Source organism: Neomonachus schauinslandi, chromosome 13 (genome assembly GCF_002201575.2).
Source record: "Neomonachus schauinslandi chromosome 13, ASM220157v2, whole genome shotgun sequence".
In the NCBI taxonomy this organism is placed as follows: Eukaryota; Metazoa; Chordata; class Mammalia; order Carnivora; family Phocidae; genus Neomonachus; species Neomonachus schauinslandi.
This window is the reverse complement of record NC_058415.1, coordinates 80331445-80346922: the sequence shown is the minus strand read 5'-3', so window position 1 is coordinate 80346922 and position 15478 is coordinate 80331445. Positions and strand designations below refer to the sequence as shown.

The 15478-nt window shown below is 37.0% G+C and overlaps 2 protein-coding genes across 2 annotated transcripts in view; one reads left to right on the top strand and one right to left on the bottom strand.

Annotated features, from left to right (window-relative positions):
* RAB14 (RAB14, member RAS oncogene family) overlaps window positions 1-13120 on the top strand; it is a 28283-nt gene extending 15163 nt beyond the window's left edge. Inside the window, exons 4-8 of the mRNA XM_021691275.2 lie at window positions 59-236; window positions 4519-4585; window positions 9025-9112; window positions 9459-9489; window positions 10474-13120. Of these exons, the coding sequence (XP_021546950.1) occupies window positions 59-236; window positions 4519-4585; window positions 9025-9112; window positions 9459-9489; window positions 10474-10651 (542 nt within the window). The 3' untranslated portion in view covers window positions 10652-13120. The remainder of the gene's footprint in view (window positions 1-58; window positions 237-4518; window positions 4586-9024; window positions 9113-9458; window positions 9490-10473) is intronic.
* A 1423-nt stretch (window positions 13121-14543) lies between these two features.
* Window positions 14544-15478, bottom strand: part of CNTRL (centriolin) — a 75420-nt gene continuing 74485 nt past the window's right edge. Inside the window, exon 42 of the mRNA XM_044920482.1 lies at window positions 14544-14895. Within this exon, the coding sequence (XP_044776417.1) occupies window positions 14872-14895 (24 nt within the window). The 3' untranslated portion in view covers window positions 14544-14871. The remainder of the gene's footprint in view (window positions 14896-15478) is intronic.

Below are 15478 nucleotides of genomic sequence, written 5' to 3'. Positions count from 1 at the left end.
GGTCTTAATCTGAAGCTTTCTGGAAGTTAGAATATTATATTTCTTTTTTCTCTAACAGTTATGGCTGATTGTCCTCACACAATTGGTGTTGAATTTGGTACAAGAATAATTGAAGTTAGTGGCCAAAAAATCAAACTGCAGATTTGGGATACAGCGGGACAGGAGAGGTTTAGGGCTGTTACACGAAGCTACTACAGAGGAGCTGCGGGAGCGCTTATGGTGTATGATATCACTAGGTAAGAGATTAATACTTTTTCAAACTTCATACTTGAAAAAAGAAATCTCCTTTAGGCAGTGTGGCTTGTTTTTTTTTTTTTTTTTTTTTATTGACTTAGACATTCTTTAGTTTGTGATTGTACGACTATACATGAGCTTATTTGGATCTTACGGTTATTTCTCTACACTGTTGTGTAAGACTTGATGTAACATGTTGATTTCCTTTTCTGAAAGTGGATATGACTGAAGAAAAACTTTAGGAGATGCTGGTGGAGCTAATAGAAGAATACTATTCTGAAAAGCAGCATCAGTTCAATTATTTGAGGTGAAATATTTTATACCAAACTTTGTTCTTTTCACTTCAGTAGAAAGCAAGCAAGTCTTGAGGGGTTACTCTGTTCATTCTCTCGTGTTAAAGTTGACACCTTTTCAAAATAAGGTCAGGGAAGGAATTAAGTAGTTTTCTTAATCCAACATGGTAGATTGTAAAAAGTTCTTATGCTTGCATCTGAAGGTGTTTGAGGTATTTAATTGTTCATTTACTTAAATTCTTTTTTGTTCTAAAATGAAATGGTTTACAGTACTTCATGAAGCAAGATTAAATTTATTTCAACTTCACTATTTCTGGAAACTGAAAGCACTTGATAAAAAGTAACAAAACTGGGCCATAAATATTTGGCTTCAGAAAACATGGAAAATTGTGCCACTTTATTAAACTGTGCTAAGCTAGAAAATGAACTGGATCACCTTTCATATTAATGCAGAGTGTCATTTTAAAGCAGTGTGACTCTTGTCTTACTTTTTGGGGGGGGAGGTAGGGATGGGTGAGTGGCACCAAATGGACTTTCAAGCATATTTCCTTTTGAGAAATGCTTTATACTGTTTCCTCTTGAAGAGTCACAATACAGTGCACATTAACATATTAGCACCCTGAGAAGTTCTGCATTAAAGAAATTTTTTTTTTTTTTAAGATTTTATTTATTTGACAGAGAGAGACACGGTGAGAGAGGGAACACAAGCAGGGGAGTGGGAGAGGGAGAAGCAGGCTTTCTCGGAGCAGGGAGCCCAATGCGGGGCTCGATCCCAGGACCCTGGGATCATGACCTGAGCCGAAGGCAGACGCTTAACCGACTGAGCCACCCAGGTGCCCCACATTAAAGAAATTCTTATACTTAGTTTAGTTTGGTGTTTCCTAAGCTTATTTTATTGAGGAACACACTTTGGGAAATGTGGACTTAGAATAAAGACAGTGGCTGATTATAATTACAGTGGTTGAAGTTTATTGAGTTCCGGAATTGGGTAATCTTCATGGCAGAAGAGAGCAAAATAGCCTTAATGCTCTTCTGTATATAATGCCCTGTATATATATATGGCACCTGGTAACATGATAAGTAAATGGTTTTGTGGGAAGAATATTAAAGACCTGGCCTTCTCTGCAGGACATCCTAATGAGGGATGCATTCCTGAAGACTTTGCATAATTAAAAACTCCATTATTAATACATTTAAATGTGGTGATGTGTACTTAGAGTCTATCAATCTAAAGTGTTGTAGTTTGTTTTGCTTTGTGCGAGTAGTGCTTGTGTTCCTCTCCCCCACCATGTTTACTGATACTGTAATTGACACACAACATTGTGTAAGTTTAAGGTCTACAGGGTGATGATTTGATACATTTATATGGTTTGCTTTTATTTATTTATTTATTTATTTTTATTTTTTTTAGATTTTATTTATTTATTTGACAGAGAAATAGCGAGAGCAGGAACACAAGCAGGGGGAATGGGAGAGGGAGAAGCAGGCTTCTTGCCGAGCAGGGAGCCTGATGTGGGACTCGATCCCAGGACCCTGGGATCATGACCTGAGCCGAAGGCAGACGCTTAACGACTGAGCCACCCAGGCGCCCTATGGTTTGCTTTTAAACATAACCTTTTAAGCATAGTAAATACTTCTGGTAAAAAAAAAGTTGTGTCTATTTGAGTCATCAAAAGTACTTCTGGTGGAAACACCCCAAATGTCCATTACCTAAGGGATAGATAAATGGGTGTTTTCATACAATGAAATACAATTCGACTATTAAAAGGAAAGAAATTCTGATACATGCTATGCAGTGGATGAATGTTGAAAACATTTTGCTAAGTGAAAGAAGCCAGACATAAAAGGCCGATGTTGTATGATTCCATTTATATGAAATACCCAAATAGGCCAGTTCATAGAGACAAAGTGGATTGCCAGGGTGTGGAGAGTGCAAATGGGTACAGCGTTTCTTTTGGGATTGATAAAAATGTTCTAGAATTAGATACTGGTGATCACTGCACAACTTTGGGATATATATTAAAAACCACAACATTGTATACTTTAAAAAGATGAGCTTTATGTTAAGTTCATTATATCCCAATAAAATTATTATTGAAAAAAGTACTTCAGGCTTTAGACAGGTGCTTTGTTGATATTTCGTAGTGACATTTATGTTGCATCCATGACACTGATTTTTTCCCTTTTTTTTCTATTTCTATTATTCCTTGACATTTTGCAAACTTGAAAGTTCTGCTTTAATAATATCTTTATTCTTGGCATTAACTATAATTGTTAACCAGATACTTCCTTAAATTGACAGCATAGCTGATCATGGCAGTTTGTTTGGCTGTATCAGTTGTTTGATATGTCATTTAACATCCTTGGGAAAGTTAGGGATATTTTTTACTTTTTTTTAGCACCATTACCACTCAATTAATGAATATTGGAATGCTGCTATAGTTATAGGTTTGAAATTATGGTAAATTTTAAATTAATAATAATTACCAGAATTATTAGCAGAGGTTATGGGCACATCTAAATAATAACAGTTTACATGATCTTGATACTTAAAAAGGGTGTGTAGATTTTTCTGTTTACCAAAGTGGTGGCAGTTTGTAATCCACTCTTGCTGCCAGCTTTGACATTTTAAAATTTATCAAAATCAGTATTAATATTTTTGGATTTGTGCTATTTCAGTTTTTGTGCACAAAGTAGGATAAATCTATTGTGTAAAGGCAAGGTATGCCAGTAACTACAAATATTGAACAATAAATGATACGGCTTGTACTTTTTAAAAATATTTGACCATTAGAAGATTTTACTTAGAAAATTTAAGAACATTGGGGAAATGTTGCTTTTATTTATTTGACCTTTTTTTTTTTTCTTACAGTTAGGTGGTGATTTGTGTGTAACATAATTTAGCACAGTAAAAAGAGAATCTTACAACTTCTTTTCAGTTTCCACTGGGAAAGGATTAAGTGTTTGGAATATCCAACTTTATAGGGGGTACTGGCAGCTGGAGTTCATGGAATATATTCACAAGGCTAAATTTGAAACAGTTTGAGGACACTATGTGCATAAAGGGTTCAAAGCCTGGCTCTGAAATTCATTTAAATCTTTTGTGAGCTTCTGTTTTCTCACCTGTTAAATGAATAAGATGGATTAATGTTCTCTGAATGTATATAGATCAAACATTTTTAACTTTCAGAATTTTATTTGACCCCTTTGGTGAAGTCTGATAAATATTAATATTCTACCTACTACATATAATATTGTAAATTATTTGGATTTGCTTGCCCTCTTTGGTCCTGTTTGGCTAGTGCAAATGAGCCTATGAGTTTCTAAACTCTTGCTTGGAGAAAGTGGAGAAATAGGGCAGTCTGAATCACAAAATGATTTAGCTACTGGTAAATCAGAATACAAAGTTAGAATAAACTCACTCTGATACCTGGGGGCTTGAATTCCAGTCCAATATATTAAGTGCCATTTTAAAGCCAGTTTTTATGTTGTCATAGTTAACTTTCTCTTGAAAGAAAGGTGAATTTTATATCAGTCTATAGTACTGTGACCATCTTGGTTTCTAATTTGAAACAGATGCAAACATGTTTGCCATTGAACATATCCTTTGTTAGACATTTTGGTATTATTTCTCCCATTTTGTGATTGAAAATATGGATGATTTAACAATAATCTTAGTTTTTACTTCAGATTAGAAATTCTGAGTTCAGAATTGTTTCCATTAATTTTCTGTGTTGTTCCTTGCTTGCTTATTGGTCTGTTTATGAGTGTGCCTTTAAATGTAAACAATTTACTTCTGTATGTAATTAGCAAAGTTGTTGGATATTGATTTATTTAAAAATAATAGGTTTGGCAAGATTTCTGGAAAGTATGTGTTCACCTTCCACAGTTTTTGATGAAAGGGAATATTATTTATTTGAGATTTCTTTTTTAAAAAATTGAAATGGCAATTTTATGTGGTAGTCACAAATGTAAACTTTAATTTTTGCAGAAGAAGTACATATAATCACTTAAGCAGCTGGTTGACAGATGCAAGGAATCTCACCAATCCAAATACTGTAAGTTCAATAACATCTGTTACACAGAAAATGTAAGATCTATGCTAACCCCAAAAGGAGAGTCGTTTGCTAGGAGGATTTTTGTATATGAGTACTAAGAATGAGAGAGCCTTTATTTTTAAATTAATTGAAGAGAAGTTAACATTTTTTTTTTTGAATACTAATTACCCCAGGTTTTACATCTTATACTTAGTTTTTGTTCGTGTTTGTGGTTAAAAAAAAAAATGAAAGTTATGAATGGGGTGGTGATTTCATGTCAGGTGGAGACCATGAACTCTGAAACAATCACTTTAAAAAGGGATCTGCATTTGTTTTGTGAAAAGTTACCATTGGAAGAAACTGGGCAAAGTATAAGGGATCTATTATTTCTTAACAACTGCTTGTGTATCTACAATTATCTCAGTAAAATTTCAGTTAAAAATAGAGTTCTGCATGCTTTTAAAAATTAGTTTAAGTATTTTTTCTTTTTACAAAAACATCTCAACTATACTTTAATAAATTTAAAAAAAATTTTAAAGTAGCCATTATTGTGCTACATTTTCAAATTGCAAATTTGAAAAAATTTTCTTTTTTAAATGAAAATAAAAATTAGCTTCTTCACCAGACAGAGAAGATATTTATTGAGATTTTAAAGGCCAGCTCCCATGCCAGACTCTGCAGTATCCAAAGATAAATGTGGCCCTTGGCCCACAAAATGTTAATGGTCTAGTAAGGAGATGGCTGTGTGTATACAAATAACTATGCTGAAAAGCCGAGAGAGATATAAGTTAGAAATAGAGCAACTGGTATGTGCATTGCGGGAAGTGCCCAGGATAAGCAGTGCCATCTGGAGAAACCAGCTTTACAGAGAGAGGTATGTTTGAGCTGGGACTGTAGGGTGAGTAAGGTTTTAGTAAATGCTAGAGGGGGGCATTCCAGGAACAAGCAAGGAAAGGTACTGAGCTGTGACTGACCCTGAGCTTCTTCAGAGCAAGCCCTGTGTCTCATTTAGTTTTGTACTTCACCATCTAGCAGAGGTCTGATTCAATAAATAGGTAATCAGTGGTAAGATTGGCTTTTATCAGGGAACAGCAATAAATTGTACTGAAAGTTAACATGATTTGCCTTTTTTTTTTTTTTTAAGATTTATTTATTTTAGAGAGAGCATGAGCGGGGGGGGGGGGAGAGGGAGAGAGAATCCTCAAGCAGGCGCTCTGCTGAGTGCGGAGCCTGACTCAGGGCTTGATCCCATGACCCTGAGATCATGACCTGAGCCAAAATCCAGATCCAGCCACTTAACTGAGGCACCCAGGTGCCCCAGCGTGATTTGCCGCTTACGCTAGGGACTGTGCCTGGAACTTTCATATCCATAATGACCTTAAACCTACTGTAGGTATACATGCAAACCTATAGTTGAATGTTCATAGTAGTTTTATTTACAATAGCCAAAAATTGGAAACACCCTAAATGGTCATCAGGGGGTGAATGGTTAAACAATCTGGTACATTCATACTATAAAATACTCCTCAGCTATACAAAGAAATGAACTATTGGTACAGCAGTTTAGATGGATCTTAGGGGCATTATGCTGAGTGAAAAAAGTTAATCTCAAAAAATTACATACTGTATATATGTATCCATTTATAAAACATTCTCAAAAAGACAAAATTGTGGAGGAGAACAGATGCATTGTTGCCAGGGGTTAGCAAATGGGGGTGAAGGGTATGAGTGGTGTGCATAGGCTATAAAGAGCAGCACAAAGCAGTTCCTTTCTAGTGATGGAACAGTTCTATATCCTGATTGTGGTGACACAAATCTGTATCTGTAGTAAAATTGCATAGAACTGTACACACACACATGAGAGTGTACAACTGGTGAAATCTGAGTAAGGACATAGATTGCACCAAGGTCACGTCCCTGGTTTTGAGTCTGTAAGATGCTGCTATTGAAGATGCTTGGTGAAGGGTATATAGAAGCTCTACTCTTGTAAGCTTCTGTGATTCTGTAGTTATTTCAGGAAGAATATTAAGAAGCAAACAAAACTCATTGTAGAGGTGCTTAGAGGAGTTTAATGACAAATGAGCCATGTCTTTCCTGCCTCATTTATGCTTCTTCACATTTTACCAGATCTTTGGAAGAACTTTACCCTTCAAGATTCTTAGGGCTTGTCTAAGAAATAAATTGATAGAGTTGTTACAAATTTCTGGAGATTGAGTCCACCCCCTCTTCCTGGTACTGAGAGGGAAACACCCTTAACAAATGGAGATTTTTCTTATAAATGTAAATGTCTCTTAAAGGATAACTTCTGGGTTTTCAGAGCCTCACCTGTGTCTGCTGTTTCTTAAAAATAAACCAGCTTAAAATAAATATTCCAAAGAGGAATATCTTGGGATGGCAAAATTTGCTCCCCTACAGAAGAAAATCTCTTAAGGTCCAGCTCAAATGTTATGTTTTCTATGATGGTGCCTTCAGTTTCTGTGGAGAAATTACATACTTTCCCATTTTGTTGGTGGTATATTTTGTACCTCGGTCTGGTTAGCATGCCACTTTTATGTGTCCTTTCAGGATGATGGGAAGCACAGCTGGGAAATTCTTAAGGAATTGGGAGAGGAGGCAGTGTTTCCATTCAGCAAATGTTTAAAATTTTTTAAAGAATTATCTTTTAAAAACCGCTTTATTGAGATATAATTAACATAATCTACCCATTTAAAGTGTGCAGTTCAATGTTAACTTTTTAAAAATTTATTACTGAAGTATAGTTGACATACAAGACATTTCGAGTACCTGTCATATAATGGCCCTGTACTAGGCCATCGTGACTTTACCAGCCTTGATTAAAAAAAAAAACAAAATTGATTTCCTTTTTTAAGTGTTCTTACCTTATTCTTTAAAAGACTAGTGGACTGGGTGCCTAGGTGGCTCAGTTGGTTAGGCAGCTGCCTTTGGCTCGGGTCATGATCCTGGAGTCCTGGGATTGAGTCTCACATCGGGCTCCCGGCTCAGCGGGGAGCCCACTTCTCCCTCTGACCCTCTCCCCTCTCACGCTCTTTCTCTGTCTCTCTCTTTCTCTCAAACAAATAAATAAAATCTTTAAAAAAAATAAAAGACTAGGAAAATTTCATAGGAAAATATCTCTCCCTCCTCATTGGGCCCTTGTCCACACTGGAAGAATGCTCACATTTGTTATACTGCTTAAGTGTTCTTGTTCAAGGTTTACATTCAGATTACAATGGTTCTTCAGTTCATTGGACATCATTTTTAAGAAACAGGAGAGTCAGGGGCTGCAGTTTCACGTGAGAAAAAGTTAACGGTGGAAATCACTTTTGGTTGAAACCATCCATTCCTAAAGTATCTGCATCTGGATTACCACATCTGTTTGGAAGGGAAAGGAGGGGGGATCACCAATTGGTATCAAATAAGCTTATATATAGACAGAGACAGTTTATCCATAAATCCCCACCCCCCAACCCCCAGAAACCACCATAAAGATCAAAAAGCTGTATTTCCCTAAGGCTGCAAACTTTTTTCTTAGAACTTTGTAGAGCTGCCTTTAACTTTGGCCTGACGTCACTTACATAAATGATTCCAAAGTGGGTGTAGGTGTGTGTGATATTTTGCCTTGGATTTGAACTCGCTTGCATATGTGTACCCCCACCCCCTCCTCCCACCACCCCTGTTCCCCATGGAACACAGACATTTGTTTTCAGTTGCTACAAACTTAGGCCTGCCTCGGGCTAGTGTAGAGTAAGACAGTATTTGAAGGTCACAGTTTGGGTATTTTACCTTGGTTCTAATGTCCTTCTACCACTGGCTCACTGAGTGACCTTTGACAAGTCTCTTTGCCTTATTTGAGCACTAGTTTCCTTACCAATAGCCTGAAGGAGTTGAACTAGTAGTTTAACTACTTGAGGGTCCCAGAGACTCTCAAAAATCTGATGAAAACCACGAGCCTTCTCTTGCAATGAAATGTTCTTGTTTACAGCATTCTGTGCTTAATTTCAGCGTATTCACAGATCCCCTGGAGCTTGTGCATTGACCCTGAGTAATCTTACTCAGATAAATCATATACCTTTGGCCCAGACCAGGTGTTCCTCATGGGCTGTATTGTTTTATAATGGCTTGCAAGCCTTTAAGAATGGATTTTACATTTTTAAAAGGTTATTTAAAAAAAAGAAGTATATGCAAAGAGACCATTTGGGCTCCAGAGACCTGAAATGCATAGTTTTTGCCCTGTACAGAAAATTTGTTAGCCCATGGCCTAGATAATTGCTGACCTCCCTCCTAATAGTACTGACTTAATGATTCTCATATCTGTCTGCTGGATGATTGCTGGTACTTGGTTTCTTTTTTAGGCCCACATGTTTTTTTTTCTGTCAAAATTTTTGGATTTCAGAATTTTCATGGTTGATTTTAAATGGTTGCTTTTGTTTTAAGAGGTCTTTCTTTTCGTTACAAATTAGGTAATAATTCTCATAGGAAATAAAGCAGATTTGGAGGCACAAAGAGATGTTACATATGAAGAAGCCAAACAGTTTGCTGAAGAAAATGGTGGGTTTAAGACTTTTAATGGCTTTTTTGGGGTCACACATAGAAAAGGTGGGATTTTGATGCTGCAGATTATTTGACACTTTTCTTTTAATGCCAGCTGCTTAAATCTCAAGAATGAGGAAATGTGTTTCTATTTGACAATCATGTTGGGGGTAGTGCAAGTATTTAATGACAAATATAAAGACTCCCCACCCCCCCCCATCTCAAACTAACGTACTGTTTCATAAAATACTATGGTATGAGTACTGATAGCTGATGGGAAACTCTTACTCAAATGTTACTGAAGAAAATGCTCTTGTGAGTTAATTTGAAATGTCTTAATCATAGTCTGACTTTTAATTTTTAGGCTTATTGTTCCTTGAAGCAAGTGCGAAAACGTAAGTATTGCTAAAATTAATCATTTTCAGTTACATTCAGACTTCTCAAAGTAGAACCATACATGTGAGAAATGTGTAATGTATTTGCATACATATAATAATATGTATATGTGTAATGTTTATTGTGGGAAGAACAGTAAGCAGGCATCCCTTTGCTTCCTGTTTCACATTTCAAAGGTAATTTTATTTGTTACTGCACCTTAAAGATTGTACCTTGATTATGCCCCCTGGTAACCCAGGTTAATAAATGAAATTGTGTTAGCATTTCAAAAGTGTTTGACTTTCCCAATTGAGGTTGAGTTTGGTATCTTGGACTCAAGCTTGGGTAATCTGTTCATTTAATACTTCTGATTAAAAAGCATGGCTTAAGGAAACAATGTCTAAGAATAATCAGAAGCATAATTAATGTTTTTTAATCGTTATTCCATGTCCATTATTGAATTCCAGGACTACCATCAGAGTTCTTCATTTATTAAGCCAGAAATTCCTTGCTGTGGTGAGAAGCTAGCCCCGCCTTTTTTTAAGCTTCATCCATAGTACTAAGAGAACTGAAGTGAGAACATGGTCGAGCACGAATATGTCACCATCACATGAAAAAAAAAAAGTATAGTTAATGCTTGGCTAATCGGATCATACAAATCCTGGAATCTCATTTCTGTTTGGAATATCTTATTACAAAAATGGCCCATCTTCACTTTCATTATATATTAATATATAACATTTTAATAATTAGAACACATCCAGTTATCCAGATAGGGTTTGTAGAAACAGCTGTTAGTACTGTGTTTATATGCTTTCCACAGAGAATATTTCCCCATGTTGTTCTCTTAGTTCAGTCATTACTGGCAATCTCTTATTAGATGACAGTGGCTAAGTTGAAGACATCATGGCAGTTGACTAAAGGTTAGCAAAAGGTCAGTGTGTAATGTCTTATCTTTTGTAGAAAGCTATGATTCTCCAATAAAGTTGTCATTTGCCTCTTAGGGGAGAGAATGTAGAAGATGCTTTCCTTGAGGCTGCCAAGAAAATCTATCAGAACATTCAGGATGGAAGCCTGGATCTGAATGCTGCCGAGTCTGGTGTACAACACAAACCTTCGGCCCCACAGGGAGGCCGGCTAACCAGCGAACCCCAACCCCAGAGAGAAGGCTGTGGCTGCTAGTGACCTCTTTGCCGTAGCTCCCATTTGACCTTTCACCTGTCTGTTGGAAGCAGTACTTTTTACTGCCTCGTTGTCTTCTGTACATCTTACTGGGTTTAATTAAAAAAAAAAAAAAGAAAAAAACAACTCTTGTAAAAACAGTTTAACACAATACTAAACTGCTAAACAACTAGATGTAATCAGGTTATCAAAAGGCAAGTAGAGTAATAAATCTCTCCTGCATGGTAAATCTAGACTTTTTTTCCCCTTGATTGTCCTCGTGATAGGTATGTCACCAGTACATGATTTAAACTGAGCACTGATGCTGGACTTAAATGATTTTTATCCTTCCCTCTTTTTGGCAAGGCTTTGTCTTACTGTATGGTTTAATTTGAGGATATCTTAAGCCTTTCTCCCATCTTTAACTGTTCAAGTATGTCTGTTGTAACCAATAAGTTTATTGCTGTGAAATGACTTCTGATAGAGAATGGGTTCTGTAACTGCTTTTGTTTTGTTTTCATTGGATAAATTTCCTGTTGTGTGGGTGGCATTTTTCTTGTGGAGGTTTGCTTCTGTCTTAGCCTTGCACAGGGAAAATAGCCACTTATCTTTTCTCTTGTGCTTAATTAATAGCTTTATCTTTTTTTTTTACACCATTTTATCCTTTTCTCTTTAGCAGAAAGTAAATATGTATAAAATTTGAAGGAACCGAACTAACAATACATTCTGTGTATATTATTTTAATGAAGAAAATAAATTGATTACTGGCATTGGAACAGTATAAAATACCAGTTTGTACAGTATGACCTATATGTGACCATGTTACTCCCTTCCATTTCACACAAGGAAATAGAACTGCAGTTCACAAGTAATACCGGCTCCAGCCTCTGGTGCTGGCAGTGTTTGGGGACATTATGCTGGAAAGAGCTCCTAGCGTGAGAGGATTGACACTAGCAGATGCTGTTCCATCTTTGCACTGTGGCTTCTTACCTGCTGATTTTCTTAACTGTTCTTGTGCAATCGACAATGTGCTAACCTGCTTTTCTCTTTGTAAACATTTTGCATTACAGGCTGCATTTCTTGCCTTACTGTATAGAAAAAGAAAAAAGGCTGGGTTTATTATTGCACATTTTAAGCTTTTATACCTTTATCTTGGAATGGTGAGATTGTGTACCGGACAGTCAGAACCACAGGTCTGCTGTTAAGGGATTTTAAATTGTGCATTTTTAACACTACAGTGAAGTAATGTAAGATATCCCATGTGTTTTTAGTATGAGGGGCTATTTTATGTCATGTTGGCATAAGATGTTTTGTAAAAGGGAAAGTGTTTCTGATGGTGTTTCAGTGTTCGTGCTGATACAAAGTAAATATTACTTTGCACTAGGTGGTTTGGCCACTGAAAGAATACTGTATTGTAAAGGAAACAATCTCTTTAGACAACAGACTTATGTTTTACCAAGTTCTTCACTTCTTTTGATTGATTCTGATTGAGTTCATGGTTCAGATGGAGAACTAAGGTTATTCGAAGTAGGATAGGTAAACCTTAGTATATTCTATAAAATCACTCAGCTCAACTGCTGTGTTTAAAATACACACTTTAAATCCCTCTTTACAGACACTAAAGTAAAAATAAAAAATATGGCTTTCTGGGTCGTAAACATGTGGTAGTACTGGAGTATTGTATAGTCAATGTTAAATAAAAGCCAAAACTGGAATGTGCAGAAAATAGGATTCGGTTAATTTGTGGACTCATCTTTATTTTTGTCTTTAACTTTTTTAAAAACAAGATTCCTGGAGTAGATTGGTATATTCTGTTAAAGACTTTCAGTGACCTATTTTGCTTACCCTGTTGCTTCACAAGGGACTCACCCAGGGACCATGACCTGCTGGTGTGTGTATATATTTACAAAAAACCAACCACCCATTGGGATATGAGGTAGCAATCACAGACTAAAAACTGCGGCTTGTTTAGGTGCAATACCCTGATTCCCAAAGTTAGTTACAGTGGGTCTTAATTGTTTTTGTGACAGGATTTATTCAGACTGCTGTACTCTTCATTTGATGTAACAAAATGCTATTAATCTAAATATTTGTAAATAAAGTACCTGTATCTAGATTAAATTAAAATGGTTTGCATTATTTTCTGAACTACAATAGGATTTCGTATTTTCTTCAGGCAAACAATTATTTGGCAGAAGTTGTCAGTTTTTATTGGAGAATTGTCCTTACTGTATAAAGAGAAGTCTACGTATATAGCATATACCTCCACATCACTCAGTAATTGACTTAGTTTGGTCCTTGTGTTTGGATCACACTTGCAATGTTTTCAGTAGACCTTTTTCAGTGTGAGATCAGCACACTTGGTGCCTGATAATGTTCTCCCTTGACTGTACTTGGGGCCAAATTCTGTTGTTTGCATGTGTAATCCCCTGTAATAAACTTGGGTGCTCAAAAATAGAGAGCAAGTTGTCATATTGTAACATACCTGTGCCAGACACTGGGCAAGTACACTTTGGAGAGAATGTGAAGTTCTTTTAATCTTTAATCCATGAGAGTTTACTACTTGTGGGGCCACCTGCTTCTCTGGGTTACTAGTTAACCTTGCACCTGTGAGGAGGCCCTCTTGATTAGTAAATTGGTGCTCCGTACTCTTTATGGGTTAGATATTCCAGTGCAATGTTCAAGTGTTTTTCATGGATAATAAAGTGTTCGATGCAGTAACCTTGATTAAAAAATTTTTTTTGGTGGTGATGTTCACATAATACTAGAGGTAGTAAAGTTTCTTCGGAAAGATGTCTTTTTTGGAACCAGGTGTTTGGCTTCACATATTACCTCCCCTAATTCCAGACTATAGTTGTTTTGTTTTTTGTGGGTTTTTTTGAGAACTTTTTTGTTCACATATCATTTCAGGTGTTACCTTTCTGTATAGATGTGTGGTTCAAGTCACTCCCCCTTACACAGAAGACCAAATGATTACCTTTCATTCCTGTCCACAGGGGAATAGAGGGGGTTCATGTGGCAGTTTAGAAAGAAAGTATTTGCCCTCAGCACAGGGACAGAATGGGAAAAAGTGTCCCTGAGGAATCTCAGTAATTGTGCAGAGGCCTGACTTTTCAGCATTTTGCTAAGGCCTGTGAAAATGAAACAAAGGAGAATGTTAAGTACAAAAGCTATACAACAAACCAATTTTTATTTTGGAAGTAGATGCCTTCTAGAACTTGCTGTGTTCTATCACTTCCATTGCCTTTACTGTAATTCTCTTTATCCCATACCTTAATTAATGGTCCAGGTCTGGCCAAACAACTTCTTGGGAATACAAACCTCCGTGGGTGGAGAGGGGTGACTGCACTGCACCATTCTTTATAGTTATGGTTCAGAAGCTGTCTACGGGCCTAGAGAACAGGCCTTGAGAGTATTTTAAAATCTAATCTAGAACATGTAGTTTCATACTTCCCCTTACCCGTGAGAAGAAGTCTATTGCCACACGGTCTTTTGTGACAGTAGGTGCTATTCTTGTTTTTAGAGAAATAATGTATTTGTACATCATGGAGCGGAGCCATTAATTACAGTAGCTCAGATTTAAAAGTCGAACACAATTTGAATTTACTACCGGGTTAGATTCTGCTAATTTTCCACCAAAGAATATTTTTGGTTGAGGAAATGCACCTCACGTGTAGTAGTTTTATAAAAGCTATTTCCATGTGGTGTAGGTTCACTGACAGGCACAATATACTTCAATCTCCAGTCCAAAGATGAGAGCCGTTTGGAAATGGCCGTTTTCTTGGAACGAAGGTGAATGTTTGATGGCTTTACTGTAGATCTATGAAATGTAAAGTCAGATGAGACTATTTGATCTTTTATTTTCATATGAAAATAGAGATTTTAAATAAAATCCAAAAATAAAATTTGACACTAAATGACGAAGGGCTTGAGTACATTTTTTTTCTTTGGTAGCTATAGATTTTACCAATTTATAGCCTCAGATTTGCGATTACAATCACTGGTTTTAATGGCAACACGTATCAAAGGTAAAAAAACAAACCCCCCAGCCGTCCAGGTTTAAACTGTATACAGCTTTGCCCATATGTACATGTGATTTACAGACACCCCGGCATTCACAGCACAGTGAGCTGAGCTACAGCTCAGCTCACAGGTCCGAGTTCACCGCATCTGGAGCGAAACCAAGCGGCATTCCAGTTCTGCAGTGAGGTAGTAGAGAAGGGGTTTCCTCAGAGATTTCCTCATCCGGCTGAGCAGTTCTTTTCCTGCAGGAACACAAAGAGGATGCATTCTTGCAACAGTAAAAACAAGTGTTCAGTGAACAGAACTAAGGGGCAGCACGATGGCTAACAGGTAAAATATGTACCTCTTTGGAAAAATATTTTGAGATGAACCACTGTACAAAATTATCCAAGAGTAAAGTTAAAGGGCTACTTGACTGTAGGATAAGCTAGAATTCAGCATGTTCCAACTGAAAGTGGTAGTTAAAAGAACTCTGTAAACATGTACCCCGCGAGCAGGAGCTGGGGATGGCGTCAGTGTTGGTAACTGTCTAGTAATAGTGACGGACATTGTAGAACTTGGAAGGAGCTCTGAAAAGAAGGGAGATGAAAACACAGCTCAGAAGCCAGCCCCTAACTCCAACCTAGTTTAGGCTTCCATCCCATATACCTGGATTATGACCCCAGACTCCAAAAGAATTCTAGCAATCTCCCCCCACCCACCGCACCTCCAACACCTCCATTACTCTCCTGCATCTGGAGCACCTGAACTCTTTGGGCTGCCACCCCGCGCTGATAATTGAACCTGGCACCCAACCCCCCATGTACTCATCTTCCACTACTCTGG